Below are 19,947 nucleotides of genomic sequence, written 5' to 3' on the forward strand. Positions count from 1 at the left end.
CGTCAGAGGGACAGTGGCGAGTGCGATGGGGGGTGGGTGGTTGGTGGAATGTGAAGTGCCAAAGGACGCTGTTGTCGTCGTGGTGGCGGAAAGCAAGGGGGGCTTCGATCCCTTTGCCTCCACTACCAATCCATCAATCCACGCCCGGCTGATAACAAAAACAAATGCAAATGGCAGTGGGATACAAATGCTGGTCTATGCTTGCTTGCTACTCCGAGCCCAATCATCTCCGGCCGCCCTTCTTGAACTTCTTCCTCTGGGGCATGCCACCCTGCACCACGTCGTCGTCGCGATCACGGTCGTCGTCACGGCCGCGGCGCCCCTTGTCGCGGCCACGCGCGCCACCCGAACCGCCATTGCCCTGCTCGCGCATCTCAATCTTGGCCGCACGACCAGCCTCCGCCACGCGATCGCTCAGGATGGCGACAGCCTCCTTGTCCACGTCAAAGGCCGGCAACTGGCGGCCAATGGCGGCCTCGATGCCCTTGAGCATGACGACGTCGTACTGGGTCGTGAGAGTGATCGACTTGCCCGAGCGACCAGCACGAGCCGTACGACCGACGCGGTGGACATAGTCCTTCGAGTTCGTAGGGATGTCGTAGTTCTGAGAGCGTTAGGGCGACTGCAAACTCAGACCACATGCCACTCACAATGACCAGGTCCACCAGGGGAATGTCGAGACCACGACTGGCAACGTCTGTAGCGACGAGAATCTTCCTTCCGCCGCTCTTGAACTTGTTCAAAGACCCCAGTCGTGCGCTCTGGCTCATCTGTCCGTGCAGAGGGATGGCCGCGAAACCGAGGCGGTTGAGCATGATCGAGAGCCGCTGTGCACGGTCGACGGTGCCAGTGAAGATGATCATCGACGAGGACGACAGCTCATTGACGAGGTAGAACAGGTAGGCGTCTTTCTGGACCTCGGGGAAGAAGACGTAGTACTGCTGGAGGGTCGACACGGTCGAGTACCTGAAGGGTTGAGTTAGCTGGGCAAAAAGCTACTCAGACAGCTACTCACTTGGCCGCAACCTTGACCTGCACAGGCTTATTCAAACTGGCACGCTTGAGCTTCTCAACCTTGGTGGAGAGCGTAGCGGAGAAGAGGAAAGTGTTGCGCTCCTTGGGGATGACCTTGAGGAGCTTGTCAATGATCGGGCCGAAGTCAAGGTCGAGCAGCCTGTCAGCCTCGTCAAGAACGAGGTACTTGAGAGCCTTGAGCGAGAAGCCCTTGGTGTTCTCCAGGTGGTCCATCAGACGACCGGGGGTCGCCACAATGACGTGCGGGCGCTTGGAGAGCGCGATCGACTGGGACATCATGTCCATTCCACCGACGATGACTGCCGAGCGGACACCGATAGGAGCGCCGAGGGCCGAGACCTGCTTGGAGATCTGGTCCGCAAGTTCACTGCGGTCGTGTCAGTATCACCTCGTTCCCGTCGGCCAAGAGCCCGCACGCACCGAGTGGGAGCCAGGATCAAGGCATAGAACGGCTGAGGGTTCTCCCACAGGTTCTGGAGAATGGGGAGCGTGAAGGCAGCAGTCTTACCGCTACCTGTCTGCGCAATACCAATGATGTCCCTGCCCTCGAGGGCTGGCGGGATAGACTCGACCTGGATGTCGGTGGGGTTCTTGAAGCCGAGCGAGGTACAGGCGGCACAGAGCTCGGGGGTTACGCCCAGGTCGGCAAAGGTCTTCTTCTCGGCAGTGGCCCCGGCATCAGGGCCGTTGACCTCTGGTGAGGCTGAGCGACTCGACTCGCTGTCTGAAGAAGCCGACGACATGTTGCTGTGGTGTGCGATGTGCAGTGGTTTACGTCGAGGAGGTTGAAGCTGTTGTCGACTTCGAACTTTTGGGTGGCAAGATGAAATTCCAGGGCCGAATACGTGTATTTTTCGGTGGAAAGTGAATGCTTGCTCTCCGCGCGACTGATTTTGATACGCCCGTCATCTCGGAGGCTGGTCAATGAGGGGTTTGCCATGTTGGGACCACGGGCCGGTTGCTTTCACAACATCAAACCACTCAAGGTGCTCTCCACATCTTCATCTTGCTCACCCTCTTGTGTCACCCACTGTCGCTACTGCTTAGAATCTCCCCCTCGAACACCTTCATGGAGCCATAGCCCCCCAACTCTAAAGAACAATATCCCCCCCGAATCGACCACGGGAGAGAGTAAACAACCCTGTCCTCCGGCCGGCCCCCCATCTCCCGTTCATCATGGCAGCCGCAGGTCGACGACAAGCGGCCACATCACAGCCCTCTGGGTCGTCCCAGGGATATGCCGACATCTCCGAGATGGACAAGTACAAGCTCGTGAGCAACATCGGCAAGGGCAGCTTTGGCGTCATCAGCAAGGTCCAAAGGGTCGAGGATGGCAAGGTACGCATGGTGTGCACAGCCAAACAAGAGTGATGGCTCACCATCTTGTGCAGGAGTTTGCCCTCAAGCAGCTCGACTATGGCAAGATGACGGAGAGGGACCGTAAACAAATCCTCGCCGAAGTGTGAGTTGATGCTTCCTTTATTGAGGAGGCACGTGCATTGCTGATGGCTGTTTAGCGCCATTCTCGAGTCGCTCAAGCATCGCAACATTGTGCAGCTCGTGCAGAAGATCAAGGATCCAAAGAATGAGCGGATATTCATTGTGATGGAGGTATGGATGGTGCTTCGGAGAGCCGCTGACCCGCAGTACTGCCCTTCTGGCGACCTTGGATCCATCATCCGAAGGGCGCAGCGTACAAACCAGCCCTTGAACGAGGACAAGATCTGGAACATCTTCTTGCAGATTACATTGGCTCTCCATCACTGTCACTGGCCGAATGAGCGGACCCGGTACGCTGGGTCTCGACTCAGTGCGCCTTCCGAGGCGGGCCCTAGTCGGACGCAGGTGTTGCATCGCGACCTCAAGCCGGAGAACGGTAGGCATACCCCACACCACTGGCGGTGCTAACGTTGCAGTGTTCATGTCTGGTGAATTTGTCAAGCTTGGGGACTTTGGTCTCAGCAAGGACATGGCCGGGTGCACCTTCACGAGCACCTACGTAGGAGTGGGTCCAACTTGCGGACAACACCTGACCCCCCAGACTCCGCTTTACATGCCGCCTGAGATTCTGGCCGAGAACCGGTACGACACCAAGTCTGATATCTGGAGTCTGGGCTGCCTGGTCTTCGAAATGTGTGCCTTGAGGTATGTGGAAGCAGTCGTCAACCTTGATCAGCTCTGACGGAACTCAGTTCTCCCTTCTCCGCCGCCAAGACTCAGCAGGAGCTCATCAGCATGGTCAAGTCGGGCAAGCTGCCACCCCTGCCGTCCAACATCTCCCCATCACTGAAGGCTGTTATCCGGGCCATGCTCAACCTGAACGTACGTGCAGCTCGTTGAGATGATGCTGACTCGGTCCAGCCCGTTCGCCGTCCCTCAACCAAGGATATTCTTGAGATGGATGAGATGAAGCTACACCGCAAGTTATTCATGGTCCAGAATCAGTAAGTCCTATTGCGCGCTTCGATAGTACAATTCTCACACAGCAGAACTGTGATTCTCGCAGCTCGCAAAGAGGAGATCCAGCAGTATGAGGCGCGCCTTCATGAGCGTGCTGCGGCCATCGAACGGCGCGAGCAGGCAATGGCCGAGAGGGAAGCCACTCTGGTCCAGCGAGAGCAATCTGTCGCTGAGCGGGAGGATATCCTACGAGAAAACAACAAGCGGATCACTACAGCAGCTGAGAGCTTGAAAGCGCAGTGGGAGAAGCTGCGTGAAGAGAAGGAGAGCCATAAGGAGGCGGTAGCGGCGTTGCAAGTCGAAGCTGTCCCGCAACCCTCGGACGACAAGTAAGCTCTCGTCGTGGCTGTTGCTGACCCAAGCAGGGTGCTCCCTGTCCCTTCAACATCACGCCTCCCTCGCCATCATTCGTACGACGACACGCCTTCGAAGATTCCATTCCCTTCAGCCTTCGCGTCACCAGTGCCTCTTGACGCCCGCTTGACAAGCAAGATCGCTGGCCTACCATCCGGAAGCAAGCCATCTTCCCTGGCCAGGCGCTTAGCCTCCAAGTCCCTCACAAACCTGGCCTCGCGTGCCCGTGACGATGACGATCTTGAGCTTCCTTCGACACAGGCGACACCAGCCAAGAGAGCGGCTGCTCCGGGTACTCCATTCCGCAGACAGCACCGGACCTCGATTGGGTCGCCCGGTGAACTGGAGCGTCACTTCTTGGAAGACGTCACGATGGCGACAGCGTCGCCGAGCTCGACCATCTTCCCTACGCCATTCTCCCAGCGCCGCAGGAAGGACTCTGCAGTGTCCGAGGACGCACCACCGAGTCTCATTCCAGCGCCGACCTTCGTGTTCCGTCCAGAGGCAACTCCGGCCAAGTGGTCACCCGACGACCCGGACCTGCCTTCGCCCTTCCTTCGCCGCGCTGCACCCGCACAGCCGAGCTTTGGTGCCACAACCGAAAGGGTTGTTGCTGAACAACGGGAGCCACTTGCAGCTATCAATGCCCAACCTTTCGCGTCCGCGGGTAACACGGCCAGCGGGGCAGCTGCGCAGACTCACAAGGCTGCTCTGCCGCGGTCAAAGTCTGGCGCGTCTCTGCACCAGCGAGTCCTGCGCCACAATGCCGTTCGCACCAGCGACCACGGCGTGGCCGCCGCTCCGGCCCCCGTCGTGCCCAACGGTCTCGGTAGCCTGTCCGGCAGTGCGGTGCGCACGCGGCCGATTGCTGGACGAGACCCCGCCCGCTGTTGATGCCAGCCCGTGTCCGCACGCGCATCACATTGTATAGTAGGCCTGTGCCGCCGTCTCGTGTCGATACTACACACTTGCCTTCGCAGCAGCATGCCCACAGTGCCATGATTACCTGTAGCATGCATAATGGATGTAATCAGTCTGACTCTTTTGATGCCACGGCTTGAATCAACAACGTGCTAACATGGGGACCGTCTAGGCCCCGCCATAACTTCCACCTCCACTACCACTGCCGCCGTAACGTCTCGGCGAATTGGGGCTCTGTCCCGGAGCAAAGGGGTTTCTTGCGCCTGGCTGAGCCGCGTTGTACGGCCCCGAGAAGCTCGATCTGGCCGCGTGACCGGGACTGTAGCCGTATGGCGCGCTTCCCGCCGCAGCCTGTGTCGGCTGCAATGGGGTGTACATGAGCCCCAAAGACGGATCCCGAGTGTCGAAGGCGTCAAACGAAGCCGCAGGCGGCTGGTTTGTCGCGACTGGCGGTGGGAAGGCAGGCAAATAGCTCCTCGAACTCGAAGGCGTAGCGCCAGGTGGGTCGTAGTCGGACGTCGCCTGCAGCTGAATGGGCGGTACTCTGGGTCGATAGTCGCGCTGCTGCGCCGCTCCAATTGGCGGTTGCATCTGGTACGCTTGTGTGCCAGAGAACGACTGAGATCCTCGGTGGTGACTGACTGAAGTCGAGGCCGAAGGGACGTGGTGACCGTGGTGACCGTGGTACTGCCCTGGCATGACGTATCCTTGCTGTCCCATGTTGACCAATTCGGCCTGCTCTTGCAAGTACTCCAGCTGAGCATAAGTCGTGTTGTGCAAGCTGGAGTGCTTGTGAGCGCCGCCTTGCTGCCTTCGCTCCCAAGACTCGAGCATGTCCTCGCGATGCAGGACAGGAGTGAGTGAACTGCGGTTACCTGAGGGATCTGGCGCGCCTAAGTTTGTGAGACGAGCCAGGGCCGGTGGGATTGTGTCCATTTGGTTGATGGTGTTGGCGCGGTTCCGCGACACTGGGAAGTACGAGTTGGGCGGCGGGATGGTCGGTGCGTTGATGGTGGGCGGGGGGTTCGGCCGCAGCGTTTGGGCGTGAGACCCACTTGGCAGTCGTGGATGGTACGTCTGTTGCGGGGCGGGCGGTGCCATGGGCTGGTGCCATGATGGTGGTGGAGGCGCATGCTGGCTGACCACGCGAGGCTTCGTGTAGGACTGCTGCTGCTGCTGCTGTTGCTGCTGCTGCTGTTGCTGCTGCTGAGCGTCATAGCCGGGCGAGAATGGACCAGGGCGGACTGCGTTCTGGGCCGCGTGTGCCTGCGCAGTTTGATACTGGTGCTGCGCCAGCTGCTGGTTGTACGCGGCCGCGTCCGAGTATACTCGCTGGCCCCTGTTTGCGGAGGGGCTTTGCACCAAACCGCCATACTTCTTGGAGCCAGACGGCGTGGTCGGAGACGCCTGGGATGCTGATGCGGTGGTGGATGAAGTGGAAGTCGTAGTGCGCTTTGCCGGCACGGAGGGAGGCTGTACCGGCATCAGTCTCCATCACCCGGCTCCAGAAGGTACGTACCTCGAAAGGACCTGTATACTTTTCGCCAGTGATGAATGGGTGCTTCGCAGCCTGCTGCGGTGACCACCTTTTAATAGGATCGAGGTTCAGGAGACCTTCGACAAAGTTGATGAAAGCGCGGCGTTGGCCCATTTCTGATATGTTAGGCATGCCTTGAATCCAACACGCACCTTTGTCGACGTCTGATGGCTTCGCGTTCTTCTTTGTGTATGGGTATTCCATGACAATATCGGGAAGCTTTGTCTGCTTGAAGTACTGCTTGCTTGGCTGCTCCTTGGTTCGGTGCTCGTTGGAGTACTGCTCCATGGGTTTGAGCTTGTGCTGCTTGCGTCCCTGGGCGTCCACTCCGACGAAGTTGAAGAACTCGTTGGTCTGCTTGCCCATCTCGAGCAAGTGTTGTGGAGGGAGGCTGAGGTGTGAGCTGAGCTCCAACGGCCGGTGGTGCCAGACTTACCCAAGCATGTCGACGATTCTGGAGACCTGGTTGTACTCGCTCGTTCCGGGGAAGATGGGGAGACCCAGGAAGAGCTCGACAACGATACAGCCGAGGGACCACATGTCGATGGCCGTCGAGTACGGCAGGCCGAGAAGAACCTCTGGGGAGCGGTAGAACCGGGACTGAATGTATGTGTACACGGTCTGGAGCTCGTGGCATGCCGAACCAAAGTCGATGACCTTGATCTGCGGGGATTGCAAGCTGGAGACGATTAGAAGAAACTCCAAAGCAGGTTCCTGCACTCACGACTTCAATAAAATGTTCTCTGGCTTCAAGTCGCAATGAATCAGTCTTGCGTCCTTGAGCACGGCGAGACACTCGAGCAGCTGCTGTGTAAAGACTCGGACAAGCTGAAGGCTGAGACCCTTGAACTGGTTCTGCTTGATGAGCTCGTACAGGTTCGAAGACAGGCATTCGAATACCAGACACAAGTGGTTCTTGTGTGTGAACGAGTCGTACATGCGCAGAATGTGGTGTTCGTCTCGAGGGTCGTGATCGTTGTTGAGCTGGTAAGGGCGGATGAGCCGACGATCACTCCATCACTGCCATGTCCACTTACAAGATTGAGGATTGCAACCTCCATCTTACTCTGATTGAGGTAGGCGGGTTTGTTCTTGACGACCTTTACGGCGCAGATTGCATGGGTGCGCATGTTCTGGCACTTGACAACCTGGCCAAAGGTTCCCTGTCCCAGCACGTCGAGAATGAGATACCTGAACGCGGGGTCAGCCCCAGCGCGCGCGGGGCTCGCTCGCCCTGAAGTGCCCTCACCTGTCGCCACCATGCTCGCCACCGAGAACGTCGTTGACGTATAAAATGTAGTCCCAGTCCTCGTTGTCGGCGCCGTCATTGTACGTCGGCTTGCTCGGCTTTGTGAGGACGCGGCGTGGATTGTCCGACGACTCGTACTTGAAGGTCGGGTTGCAGAGGGTGTAGGTTTGCGGGAGATGCTGGGTGAGACACTTCATCGGCTGCAATGGGTCAGCGCGGCACGACGGCTACGACCTACACTCAAGTACGCGCCGGACGAGTTGGGGTCCGCCCTGCGACCTTGAGGATGAGCGTTGACAATAGGCCTAAGATCCGACCAGCTGTGAACGGGGCGGAAGCCCTGGTTCGAGGGGCTCTGGCCGCCACTCGAGCTATGGGGCGGGGGCACCGATTGGTCGTACCTTGCAGACGGCGTCACGGGCTGGCTGGCTGCAAAGGACTGGGAGCGGTGGACGTGCGATGGGAAGGCAGACGGCGCTGTGCGATGGGGAGAGGCCGTTTCGCGGGCTGGCGACGACATGTAGGGCTGGCGCGGCGAGCCGGGGAGGTTGTTGGTCGTTCCTTGAGGTGTGAGGAGGTGGGGTGACGGGTCACCATAGGGAACTGGGAGTGCCGGCGAGTGAGGACTAGCGCCGAGAGGCGAGACCGAGTCGGGGGAAGGGTGCGAGCTGGCGCGGCGGTAGCCGAGCCAGGAGTCGGAGGGGGGAGGGCCGCCTTCGGATCCACGAGGGACGTAGGGGTTTGACGGAGGCTGGTTGTGCTGTTGCGGTGGAAGCTGTTGCGAGACTGCACCTGGACTCGACGCCGAAGGAAGTGGGCGACCCAGCGAAGGCATGGGGGGCGGGGGCATTGACTGCGACGACTGGTGGCCGTACGGTCGCGATCCCGATCCTGGCGACATGGGGACGTCTGCGTTGCGGTCAACGGGTTGATTGTTCACGCGCGCCTGGGGCATCTGTTGGGTCGGGCGCAGATGATGCGACATTGGACCAGCCGGATAGCCGCCAGACCAGTCTCCGCCCATGCCGCTTTCGACGTCGCCAGACGGGTACGAAAAGGGATCCTTTCTCCGTGCTGTACCCAGCGACGCGCTGCGGGCAAGCGAGCCCAGGGCACCGCTTGCCGACGACGGCATGGGGGGCGAGGTCATGATCTCGTCCTGGTACGACGATGTCGCTGCGCCGTATGCTGGAAAGTGCATTGTCTGTCTCTGGCCGACGGCTGGCGGTGCACCGTTTGGCGGAGCGGCAGAGGTTGCTAGGTACGACGCGGGCGACGACGACGAGGGGGCGAGGTAGCCTTGCTGTGGGTACTGGGCTGCTGGCGGGGAAATATGCAGAGGCGAGCGCGGGGGAGGGCCGGCGGGAGGGGCAGCAGCGGGGAGCCTTGGGTGGAGGACTTGGGGGAGCTGGGGCTGGGACGGCAGCTGCTGCGATGCGAAGAGGGGGAGGGAGAAGTCGTCGTCGGGGTCACGTTGGGGCGGAGCGTGGTACGATGATGACGGGCGGGACATGGAGGGGTGGGGGGTTGGGGGGAGTTGAGGCGAGGTGAGATGGGGAGGGGAGAGCTACTGCCTTGCGGGTCGCTCACTCGCTCTGTCGCTCGCTAGCCAGTCGGCCTCGCTGCTCCTCGGCGCCTAGGCCGGGCTGTGTGTGCAGGCGGTGCAGAGAGGGAACAGGGGACGGAGGGTGGGTCGGCGTGCGGCCGTCGGCGGTGAGGTCGAGTGATGGTCGATGGGCGGGGGCCGATGGCCAGCGGGAGGGAAGGTGGATGGGGGCGGGGGTTGGCCTGCTGGCTGCCGGTGGGTGCGTGTGGGGCGGAGTGTGTGTGCGCGCGTATGTGTGTGGGCGTACCGCCTGCTACGCTGCCGATCGTGCTGCGCGTGGGATGTTGCGGCGTCGGCGGCGGCGTCGGCGTTGGCGGGGCGCGATGAGGAGAGCGAGAGCGACGAGTAGAGCGGCAGCGGCAGCGGCAGCGGGCTCGTCGTGACGGTGCAGCCGAGTGCACCCAGTGCACCCACCCAGCGCCAGCGTCCACCCGGCCCAGCCAACTCTATTGAGCCTAGGCCAGCCCCTCCCCCCCACTTAGCCGCACCCAGACCAGACAATCACGCGGCGACATCTTTAGCCGCGCCTTGCGACACGCTACGGCCGTGCTACTGGTGTGCACGCGTGTGCAACTGCAACGCCTTGGGCGGCCTTGTGGCTGCGACCGCTGCATCGTGTGTGCTGCAGCAGACAATGTGTCGCAGGGGGACCTCTGACCCGGCCTCACCGCTGCATGAATCCCGTTGCGCTGTTCCTGGCTCAATTAGCCCAGCCCGACCCACCAGCCAGCCGACCCGCCAGCCCCCACCAATTCGGCCCATGTGGCATGACATAATGGGGCAGCGCGGATGGGCGGACGGACTTGAGGCGAGGTGAGACTCGTTTACACACTCGTGGCCGTCGTCGCTGCGTTGCGGCTCGCACATCTCGCTGCGCTGCTCGTGTGCTGCGGCGCAGAGGGTGTGGCGGACTGCTTCGCCCACTTCGCCCGCAGAACACACACCCGCGGCGACTAGGACAATGTCGCCGCGTTGCCGCCACCCCTCGGAGCCGCACCGGTTCCGTCACCGCTTCTCCGCTGCTCCCCCCCCCCCCCGCCAGAGTAGTCGTGCATACAGTAGTACAGCGCCCCACACCCCCCTACGCCCCACGCCCCCCTACACCTCCTTGTAGGGATACTCAAACTTGGCATTCTTCTTGCGCCACAGCTTGCGGCGCTTCTTCTGCACGACGTGCTCGACCATGGCGTCGGTGCAGTACTTTGCCTTGAACTCGCGGATGAAGCGCGGGTCCCAGAGCTCGGACGCGATGCCCAGGTCCTTGCAGCAGCGCATGAGCGCGTTCGACTTGCACGCCTCGGTGGCGGTGGGGATGCCCGAGGGGTCAAAGTACTCCTGCTCGCCGCGGGCGATGGCGACGAGGCGGCCGAGGCACACCAGCCCCCACTCGCGCGACACGATCCGCTGCCCGACGTGCGTCTCGCCGCGCGGCGCCATGCCCCAGCCGCCGGGGCCGAACGCCGCGTTAAGGGTGCGGCGGTACTTGATCTCGGGGAGGTAGAGCAGGCCGTCGGGCTTGATCTCGACGTCGTCCGGGTCGAGGGGGCGGAGCAGCGCGTCGGCGACGTCCTTGTCAAACGGGCGCTCGCTCAGCCCGCGGAACGACGTCGTCCAGTCGTCGGCTATCCGCACTTCGCCGGGCATCGTGGTGCCCGCTGGCGACGGCGAGTCGGAGATGGCTGCCGCGCCGAGCGCGCCGCCGAACCCCGCGCCCGGGAGCGGGACGTACGACGCGTCCGGGAGCGCTGAGAGGGGCGGCGAGGGCGTCGGCTGGGCCTGCGGCGCAGGCGTAGGCGAAGACACCGGCGCGGGCTGCAGCGCCGCGTAGTCGACCGTCTCGGGGAAGCTAAAGTCAAAGTCGGGGGCGGCGGCGGGGGTCGGCGCGGGCTTGGCCGCTGCTGCTGTCGCCGCTGCCTTGGGCGCAGCCTTGACTGCTGTGCGCGTGCGCGTCGTGGATGTCGCCGTTCGCGTGCGCGCCGTGGGAGTCGAGGTCGACGCGGGGCTCGACGCCGACGCCGACGCGCTCGCGCGCGGGGTCACCACACGGTACGCCGTCTTGGGCGCGGCGGCCGCCGCTGCCAGCCGCGTGCTCGTCGTAATCGTCCGTGCTAGTGGCGTGCGGATGCCGAGGACCATGCTGTCGGTTGGGTGGTTGCCAAGTTGGAGTCGCGACGCTCGGATTGCTACTTTCGCAATGTTGGTGGCAAGATTGCAAGCGCGGGAGCAATTGTGGCGGGTTACAGTGGTTGAGTGGACTGGCAGGTGTGTTGCGACGCGTCCCACTTGCTACTCTGAGGTGAATGCTCGCCCCTCGCTCCATTCCTCCTCGTCTCCTCACTGCTGCCCACTGCACCACCCCACTGCACCAGAACAATAGCGTTACATTCCTTGACGACAGTCTGGAAAACAAGGGACGGAGAGTAAGAGAGAGAGAGAGAGAGAGAGACAAGGCGCGCATCTACTAAAAGCTCCTGAAACCTTACCCAACAACAATCGAGAGCGTTCCTATTACTATGCGGCACTGAGAGAGGGAGAGAGACGACGAAAGAAACGAATGTGGGGGCCGCAGGGGCAGGGCGCGGGGTTGGAACCACAACGGGCGTGATATGCTTGGAGGGCATTTATTCACACAAAGAATGGGCGAGCGCTCACAGCAGCCTAGGTGGCAATGAGCTGGATCTGCTCAGACTCAGACTCGACAAGCATGACCTGGACGTCCGAGTCGGTCTTGATGACAACCTCGTCGCCATCAGAGTCGAGCCATTTGATTCTGACCACGAGGTCGAGGCCGGCATTGGCGTGTCTAGCAGAGCACAGGCGCAGCTTCTTGACAACCTTCTCGTACAGCGTCTGGAAGGTAACGTCGCTGGTGATACCGATGACAAAGTTGGACTCGCCAGAGCGCACCTTGACGAGCACGCTCACAGGACCGGCTTCCTGGCTGTTCTGGCGAGACACGGGCGTGGCACCGCGCAGGTCGCCCGGAGTGGCGTTGGTGTACGGCGTCCGTGGGCTCTGGCTCGACGTCTCGGAAGTCTCCGTCGTTTGCGACTCCTGGCTGGAGCGCTTGCCAGTGCTCATGCGACGGTTGAAGTAGGCCGTGCCACCCGGAGTGGATCCCAGGCCTGTAGACGACGAGGTAGCCGACCCAGACGGGTATGGCGTGTTCTGGCTCTGCCAGGTCGGGCTCGAACCGTTGGGCAGCGGCGGCAGAGGAGCCTGGTTCCCCGGCTGGTAGACGTTGGGCGAGGATGCACTCCTGCTGCGAATCGCTGCCTGCTGCTGCTGGCCCGCGGGGGCGGCTGCACCGTTCGATGGGGCTCTAGACATGCCGCGGGGGGCTGGCTGCTCATAGCGAGCAAAGGCGCCGGGAGGGGCGCTGGCAAACTCGGCTTCCTCCTCGTCGAGGCGGCCAGGTAAACGCGATTGCGACTGGCTGTGCTGGCGACGACCGTTGGACGATCCGTTGCCCCAAGACGCCTCCGAGTTGGCGGCCGACGCGTTGGACGCGATGCGGGGATGCGATGGCAGCGGCGGGGCCGCCTGCTGCCGCCACTGTGTCATGCTTGGGCCATTCTGGTCCTCTGTCATGGCACGAGCACGCAGCTCGGCCTGCTGAACAGCCGGAAGCGACTGCTGGCTCTGAGCGCGACGGGCATTGACGGGGAACGGCACGCCAGGGACACCGTAGATGGCAAGGCCGTTGACAGGCTCGTCGTCGTCGCCGTCCAAGTAGTAGCCGTTCTCGCTTTGCCTGGGGGTGCCGGGGACGGGAGGGAAGTTGAACGTGCCGTGCTCCGTGGCAGGCGTGGGAGGGGCAAACTGCGATTGCGCCCAGTATGGGGCGCGGGGGTCGGATGCGCGAGTGTTGTTGCTGAAACGCGTGCTGGCAGTGCGGTCCTCCTGCTGCTTGCGCGCAATAGCGGCCAGTTCCATGACCTTGTCGGCCCATCTCTTCATCGTGTCTTCCGAGCGGCCAGACATGATGAACGAGTCTTCGACATCCTGCTCCGCGTCGCCCGACTTGGCCGGAACAGACCAAACGATGTGGACGCGAGGGGCACCGTACTGCTCTGTTGGTGGAAGGAGGTGAGCAGCAGTAATGTTGGAGACGAAGATTCGTCCTTTTAATGCCAACCGAGACTTTGGTGGCAGGGCACTCTTGCTCGTCGTCTTGTCCTTGCGGTTGAGCATGCTGTTGTTCTTGGCACCCTTCTTCCTGTCCTGCTGGATCTCCTTGCAGCAGAGCATCATCTTGTCGAACAGGAAGACGTGGTAGTCTCTTGGCGAGTCGGCCTTGGACACGGTGAACTGGTCGTCGAGGTGAAGGTCTCCGAAACGCTCGTAGTCGTGTCCCTTCCAGTCGTCGACGCGCTCCACGAGCTCGCGTACTGTCGCCTGCTTCTCCTTGAAAGCCGTCGTCTCGTTAATGTCGGCAGCAATGCGGCGCACTGCGGCGAGACCGGCCTGGAGTTCCTCACGGTAAGCATACTCGTGCTTGGCGGTGGCGTGGAGGATAGCGTCAAGAAGCAGGCCATACTTTGTGATACGCTGGATGGGCTTGATCATGAACGCCTGCAGCTCGCGCTCGGGGTGAAGGCATGGTCGCTGTCCCTCGGGGAGGTCCTGGCCAACCTAGGTGGCGTGTCAGCTATGTGGCGGGGGAAGACGGCGGGGTTCGATCACTTACCATCAAGTTGACCATAAAGTCGTTGACGACCTTCATGGCGTCCAAGTAGTTGGCGCAGTAAGGACCGTAGCACTCAAACTCCTTCTCCATCTCGACAAATGGTCGGCCAAATCGACCCTCGTTCCATGCGACGCATCCACGCTCCTCGATGGGCTCGTACTCGGTTTCGAGCTTGATGAGGAACTTGCGCTGGAAGTCGAGAATCTGGCGAAGGTTGGAGAAGATGGAGTAGACCGTCTCGGCCGAGACAAGCTCGGCCTTGAGGATCTCAACCGAGCACCTCTCGAGAATCTCGAGCTCCTGGACGTAGGAGCGCTCACTGTTGACGAGCTCTTCGACCGTCTTGAAGGCGTTACCGATAGCTCCTGATCCCGATGTTCGCTGCTGCTCCAGAGTCGAAGGACCCGGACCAGCCTCCGACTCCGCGAGAATGCCGCCGTTGACGGTGGCTGCGATTCCGTTGACGGACGAACCAGTCGGTGTGCCGGCAGACGAATAGGGAAGCTCGTACGACTGGCGCGAGTTCGACCTAGTGTTTGTAGAGAGGGGGGCAAGTGCCGAGAATGTTTGCGACGAGCTCGTCCCAAACGGGGTGGTTGGTGTAGGAGAAGATGGGAAGATGGCTGATTCTGGAAGGTTGTCGAGCATCGCTTCGACCGTCTGGAAGACCTTTGTCAAGCCGGTCGAGTCGTAGGATTCGAGGTCGCACTCGTCGCCAGTGCTCTTACCCAGGAGCTCGTGGATCGCCCATGATTCGCCGTGCCAGCGGCCCTCCTCGCGTCGCTGCTTCATCGCCATACAGAACAGGGCGATGTACTTTTGGCAGACCTTGGCGTTCTCCGGACGCTTGGCCCAGTTCCGGACGCCTTCGGGCGAGTCCTTGAAGTTGGGAGGGTCATAGTTGATCGGGTGCGGTTCTGGTAGGTCGCCAGCGTACAGGGGAGAGGAGGGGTTGACAAAGGAGGGAATCAGCTGGTTGTAGAGGTGGCAAAGTGAAGATCCCAGTCGAAACACATGGCACATGTGGGCCACGACGTCGAGCTGGTTCGCGCTGCTCGGTTGCTCTGCACACGGCGCGTCAGTACCGGGCGACAATCAGGATGGATGCTTGATTTCACTTACCCAGAAACGGGGCAAAGTCCTCGACACTCCTCAACCTCTTCCTCAGGCCCGAGGCCATCTGGAACAAGGTCTTTGTCGACGACAAGGCAGCCGTCTTGAGCGCCAAGGCATTTTGGCTGTCGCCGCATGTCAGTGGTGACCCAAGGGGGGGTCAAAGGGAGCCAGATACGTACGGATTTGGCGGCATTTGGATGGATTGGATGTCTAGTGGTGGAAGAGGCGAGTCGTTACGCTGACTGACAGAGCCGACACGCTTTCGTGATATGGACATCGCTGGGAAGGGCCGGGGAGGAGGCGATGATCGGTCGTCAGGACGGCCGGCGGGTGGCTGTATGGAGGGTGACTTGGGGTTGCTCTACAAGAGCTACCGACCGGGCGAGTCGAATGGGTCTGTTGATTCGAGTGAAGTGGGGGGGATGGGGTTGGGTGGCGAGTGTGGGTGTGGGGAGTTGTTGAATGCAAGTGTCGAGATGGAGGATGGGGGGAGTGGGACGAATGTCGGGTCGAGCGAGAGACGGAGAACAAAGCGCGGGGAGGCAGGTCCGTTCACGACGCAACGAGGCAGGACGGCCAAGATGGCGTAACAGGCAAGTGCGGCGTACACAACAGTGGCAAGTGGCGGGAACACCTCGTCAGCGAATTTGGCCGTGGACAATGCACAAAGGTATGACTCACGGGTAGAGGCGGATGCGACGATGAAGAAGATGCTGGATACTTGACAGGCCACGAATCGACGCGCTGTGGTGTGGTGGTGGTGGTGGTTGTATGGGTCGCCGTGGGTGGATACAACGTGGAGACGAATTGTGCCATCACCAAGCAACCATGGAAGATGGAAGGGACGAGGACGCACGGACGCGCAGCGAGCGAGGAAGAGACGTCAGCTCTGACACCAAGCGAGAAGGGCAGTGCGCGAGATGCAAAGGCAAGTGGCCGCCGCCTGCGACAGCGGGAGCCAGTGTCGAGGAGGGATGCAGCGGCGAGAACGAGCTAGCAGGCGCGATGGCCGGCCGCCTACCGAGGCTGGCAACAGAGCGACACTTACCAGGTCTCTGCGAGCGCGATTGTCTGGCAATGGCAAGTGTGGAGGGGTGGTGAGGGTCCAGTCGTCGAGGCGCCCAGTCCGAGCGTCGAGAGCGTCCAAGCGTCGGGGTAAGCGGCGGCGGCGAGGGCGATGACTTGTTGAGCGACGTGTGAGACTTTGATGTGTCACCAGGAACCCTTGACGATGCAAAGGCAGGGTGGGGGGTGGATCGCGACGATGTCGTTTTGCGAGTGGATCGCGTGGATGTGCAAGGTGGGGGGCGGGGGACCGGGGGGCCAGGCGCGCGTTCGAGCTCGGCGAGCTGGGCAAGCTCGGCAATGAGCGCAACCGTCGACGATGAAGAGAAGGCAACTGCTGGCGACGCGTGGTTGGATTACAGTCTGCCGTTGAGCCAAAGTCGAGCTAGGACAGGACTGGGTGACGGCGGCTGAAGGTTGTCGACGAGGACGGGGGTCTAGGTCGAGGTCGAGGGGGGGTTGCTGATCGAGATGTCGGTGTGGTTGCGTCGATGGGCCTCTGGCCTTGTGCGCGCGAGTAGGGTCGAGAGGAGGGGGGAAGAGGTGTGAGCGTGAGGGGGGGGGGGGGTCGGAGGGATGCAGGGGAGGCTTGAGCAAAAGGACGGTGGGTGAGCGCAGGCACAGTTGTGCGTGTTTCAAGTGGTGCTTGTCGGTAGGAGACGATGAGGGAAACAATCAAGACGCTCGGCCTCTAGCCAGGGCGCTCGTCGACGAAAAGGTTTGTGAGGCAAGGGGGGGGGAGTGTGTTGTTTTGTTGTGAAGAGAATGAGATGACCAGATACAATCAATGCAAGGAGGTGGGGTGAGATGGAAGAGAGAGAAGGCGAACGGGGTAGCCAGGCGAGTTGGCAAATGGCGATGGTGGTTGAAAGGGGTCGAGGGTGGTCGAGTTTGTGTGCTGGGTGTGTGTGTGGGTGTGTGCAGTGTGGTGTGTGGCCGGCTGCCTGGCTGGGGGCTCTAGGCTGGCTGGCTGGGCAGTGTGCTATCTGGTTGGTGTGTGTACCAAATGTTGGGTCGCGCGGTGCGGGGCGCGCGGGCGGGCAGAGGCTTGGATGGGTGCAGGCGGGATGCCCGGGAAAATGGCATCACGGCCCGAGGGCAGGGCAACAGAGAGCAGGCAGGTTGGCTGTCATGGCAACAGGCACTGCTGGGTGCAAGCAAGCAAGCAACTGGGCGCTGCAGTGGCGGCACGGCACGACGGCGGCACGACGACGGCGGCAGTCACGGTCGGTCGCGTATCGCAGAGGCGCTCAGGATACTGGCCACTCGTTTCCAGGGCCTGCCCCCCCCGTTGTTGTTCTGGCAGTTTGGCAATTTTGGCCAAACGGACGGAGGCTTGCCGGGGGGAAAAACAAAACCTACTGGCTGTTGAAACGGGGAGTGAGCAGAAGGAGGGGGAGGGGGAGGGGGGGATCAGGGGGTGGCTCAGGGTCGGCGCTACGGCATTGACCGCCCTAGCAGGTATTTGGGCCGAGGAATCCGAGCAGAGGGGCGCAGAGGGCAGGGAAGGCAGCACAAGGGGCGCCAAAAGGGAAAACAGCGCCAAAAGGCCTAAACTAGGGTGGGGGGAGGGGGTGATGGGCGCCAGGCTGCCGGCGAGCCAGTCGCCCTCTACGCCGCCGCCGCCTCCGCCGCCGCGGGCGCCCATTTTGATCAAGGCGAGTCAAATGAAGCCATATCGCTGGCACATTGTTTCCCACACATTTGAGTATTGGGCGGGCCATGGGTAACGAGCGGGTCGGCGCGTCACTTTTGATCAAGCCAGCAAGCACAAGCGGGTAGCTATCATCGCAGCCGCACTGGAAAATGTCGTGATTGAGCAGCACGCAGCACACGGTGCAGCAGCTGCCACCGCGCGTGGCACCCTGCTAATTCACGCTGGCACGCACGCTGGCACGAACGCACGCACGCGTTCCGCACGCAGCACGTCGGCGTATCGCGCCGTTCTGGGGTGCTCCATGCTGGGCCAGGACGAATTTTTCTGTCCAGCGCCTGCGTCCTGCATCGTTCGGAAATTTCCATCCTGGGCAGCGTGTTTCGAGCTGCAGTAGTGGCCAGCATCTGGCCCCTCGATTTATGCATTATCGCCCGGCAGCGGCACGGCATTTGTGCCGACGCGGCGGCGGGGCGGCGGCGTCACCCCCTCCCTCCCCCGAGTGCGCCAGTGCGCCCGCCAGCGAACACCAACGCCAACGTGCCATTTCGAGGCCTCCGCGTCGCCGCGTCCTAAATGTATCACGCGAGCTCGTCGGCCAACCAGCAGCAGTAGTGCAGGCCGAAACCCTCAGCCGCAGCGTCTAGCCTCAGGAGTATGGTGTGTCCTCCGCGATAGACGACACCAGCCAGCAGCCCGCTCGCTGCGTGAAAGCGTTGGCAGCGCCAAATTGGGCGGGTAGTGGGCAGGAGGTTTGCGAGCACGTCAAGAGGCCGGGCCGGTGAGTAGCAGGCAGCGGCAGCAGCAACAGCAGCAGGAGCAGCTCGCTGCGCTCGCTCGCTGCCTCGCCCTCGCTGCCTAACCACCCTGAAATCGCGCCGCCTCGTCACCAACCCCCTACAACTCCCATGTCGCTCCCCTCCCCCGCGCCAGACATTTTCCCCTGCCGGGTCGCTCCCCCCCGCGCCGCCGCCCATCCGACGCGTCCAGCACGTCGTACACCCAGGGGGAGGCAAACATGCGCCGTGTTTCGTCTACTGGCATTCCGATCACGCCTGAGCCGAGTAGCGCGGCACAAGGTGTGGACGGACGTATGCGGCAGGTCTAGCGGGTGCTGGATCAGCTGGCTAGTGGGGGTAGACAGGCCCAGCTCGCAACGGGGCATCGGCACGCAATCGAGCGCAGCGGCCAGCGGCACACAAGGCGCGTCTATGCGTCCCGGGAGCGCTGGTTCCAGCTCGCGCATGCTCGCGCACGCGCAAGTGCCGGCAATACCCCGGGTGAGATCTTGGGGCTCTGCGGAGCGAGCGGGTGCGACGCGCCACGCGAGTGATAGATAGCGCGATAGCAACGCGGGCTACGCTCGGACCAGACGTCATCGAGAATCTGGTGACACCGGGGGCCGCTATCCTCGATGCGGCGGCAGTAGAGCGAGTTGCCAGACACAGTGACGGCGGCAGCGACCCCCCCCGCCAACCCCAAGTGGGGGGCGGCGTCCGTGGCGGTCTCGGGGCTACCAGCAGCACGCGACGGGGCGCCGACTGCCTGGGCGCATACATCATACATCGCGGCTGCCGAGCAGTACCAGTCCTCGTCGGCCCAGAAGCGGCGGCGGCCGCCCTTGCTCGTCGGGCGGCTGGGCCCCGGCGTGGCGATGAGGCTGTGTGGCTCGTCAGCGCGAGACGGGGGGAGCGACGCACCCACGCACGCTCGGCCTGTGGGCGGGGGCGACGTGCCGCGCTCGCCTGCCTCACGCCGACGGCGGGGGCGGCGGCCCGCGGTCCGGGTACCGCTCGCGCAGCAGCTTGAAGAAGAGGGCCTCCTCCTCCTCGGCAGAGAGGGCAGCGCGCGCGGCCTCGCCCTCGCCCAGGCTGCATGCCTCGCCGGCCGCCACCGCCGCCGCCTCGGCCGCCGCCCACGCCGCCTCGAGCTCGGGCGCGACGTCCCACCACTCCCCGCTGTCCAGGTCCACGACGGTCGGCGGCGCCGTGTCCTCGAAGATGCGCAGCGCCGGGTGGGCGGCCTCCAGCGCCGCGTACCCCGCCTCGTCGGTCAGCACCCCGCGGTACGTTACTTTGAACTGGGCGATGATGGCGCTGGCGGCGGCGGGGTCCATTGTGCGGTCGGTGGGAGGGGTGGGCGTTGTCAAGTGTGCTGTCGAAGCGGACAGGAGGATGACTTGACGTCATGGGTATTGGGCTCGACTCTGCGTTGATATGTCTGTTGATCTGTTGTAACGCATTCAAATCACACGTTACTA

General features: G+C 62.3%; 6 protein-coding genes across 6 annotated transcripts; 1 reads left to right on the plus strand and 5 right to left on the minus strand.

The window, feature by feature from the left end:
- Nucleotides 1-223: 223 nt before the first annotated feature.
- RRP3 (ribosomal RNA processing protein) lies at nucleotides 224-1,778 on the minus strand (the record flags this gene model as incomplete). Its single annotated transcript, XM_069349125.1, has 4 exons — nucleotides 224-604; nucleotides 651-966; nucleotides 1,016-1,402; nucleotides 1,456-1,778. The coding sequence occupies 4 exons, from the start codon at nucleotides 1,776-1,778 to the stop codon at nucleotides 224-226; spliced, it is 1,407 nt and encodes a 468-aa protein (XP_069212669.1).
- A 433-nt stretch (nucleotides 1,779-2,211) lies between these two features.
- Q8F55_000473 (uncharacterized protein) lies at nucleotides 2,212-4,743 on the plus strand (the record flags this gene model as incomplete). Its single annotated transcript, XM_069349126.1, has 10 exons — nucleotides 2,212-2,373; nucleotides 2,427-2,497; nucleotides 2,553-2,646; nucleotides 2,683-2,911; nucleotides 2,952-3,040; nucleotides 3,077-3,180; nucleotides 3,228-3,357; nucleotides 3,397-3,479; nucleotides 3,525-3,824; nucleotides 3,861-4,743. 10 exons carry the CDS (start codon nucleotides 2,212-2,214, stop codon nucleotides 4,741-4,743), a joined length of 2,145 nt encoding a protein of 714 aa, XP_069212670.1.
- Nucleotides 4,744-4,938: 195 nt separating this feature from the next.
- Nucleotides 4,939-9,069, minus strand: YAK1 (dual specificity protein kinase yak1; the record flags this gene model as incomplete). The annotated part of the gene is made up of 8 exons (XM_069349127.1): nucleotides 4,939-6,243; nucleotides 6,290-6,423; nucleotides 6,460-6,698; nucleotides 6,744-6,986; nucleotides 7,032-7,291; nucleotides 7,345-7,498; nucleotides 7,557-7,756; nucleotides 7,795-9,069. The coding sequence occupies 8 exons, from the start codon at nucleotides 9,067-9,069 to the stop codon at nucleotides 4,939-4,941; spliced, it is 3,810 nt and encodes a 1,269-aa protein (XP_069212671.1).
- A 1,191-nt stretch (nucleotides 9,070-10,260) lies between these two features.
- Q8F55_000475 (uncharacterized protein) lies at nucleotides 10,261-11,298 on the minus strand (the record flags this gene model as incomplete). Its single annotated transcript, XM_069349128.1, has 1 exon — nucleotides 10,261-11,298. One exon carries the CDS (start codon nucleotides 11,296-11,298, stop codon nucleotides 10,261-10,263), a length of 1,038 nt encoding a protein of 345 aa, XP_069212672.1.
- A 522-nt stretch (nucleotides 11,299-11,820) lies between these two features.
- CDC24 (Guanine nucleotide exchange factor for Cdc42p) lies at nucleotides 11,821-15,161 on the minus strand (the record flags this gene model as incomplete). Its single annotated transcript, XM_069349129.1, has 4 exons — nucleotides 11,821-13,797; nucleotides 13,853-14,916; nucleotides 14,975-15,090; nucleotides 15,148-15,161. 4 exons carry the CDS (start codon nucleotides 15,159-15,161, stop codon nucleotides 11,821-11,823), a joined length of 3,171 nt encoding a protein of 1,056 aa, XP_069212673.1.
- Nucleotides 15,162-19,437: 4,276 nt separating this feature from the next.
- Nucleotides 19,438-19,803, minus strand: Q8F55_000477 (uncharacterized protein; the record flags this gene model as incomplete). The annotated part of the gene is made up of 1 exon (XM_069349130.1): nucleotides 19,438-19,803. The coding sequence occupies one exon, from the start codon at nucleotides 19,801-19,803 to the stop codon at nucleotides 19,438-19,440; it is 366 nt and encodes a 121-aa protein (XP_069212674.1).
- Nucleotides 19,804-19,947: the final 144 nt, after the last annotated feature.

The sequence above is a fragment of the Vanrija albida genome (assembly GCF_041260175.1).
Source record: "Vanrija albida strain AlHP1 chromosome Unknown contig_1, whole genome shotgun sequence".
Taxonomy (NCBI): Eukaryota; Fungi; Basidiomycota; class Tremellomycetes; order Trichosporonales; family Trichosporonaceae; genus Vanrija; species Vanrija albida.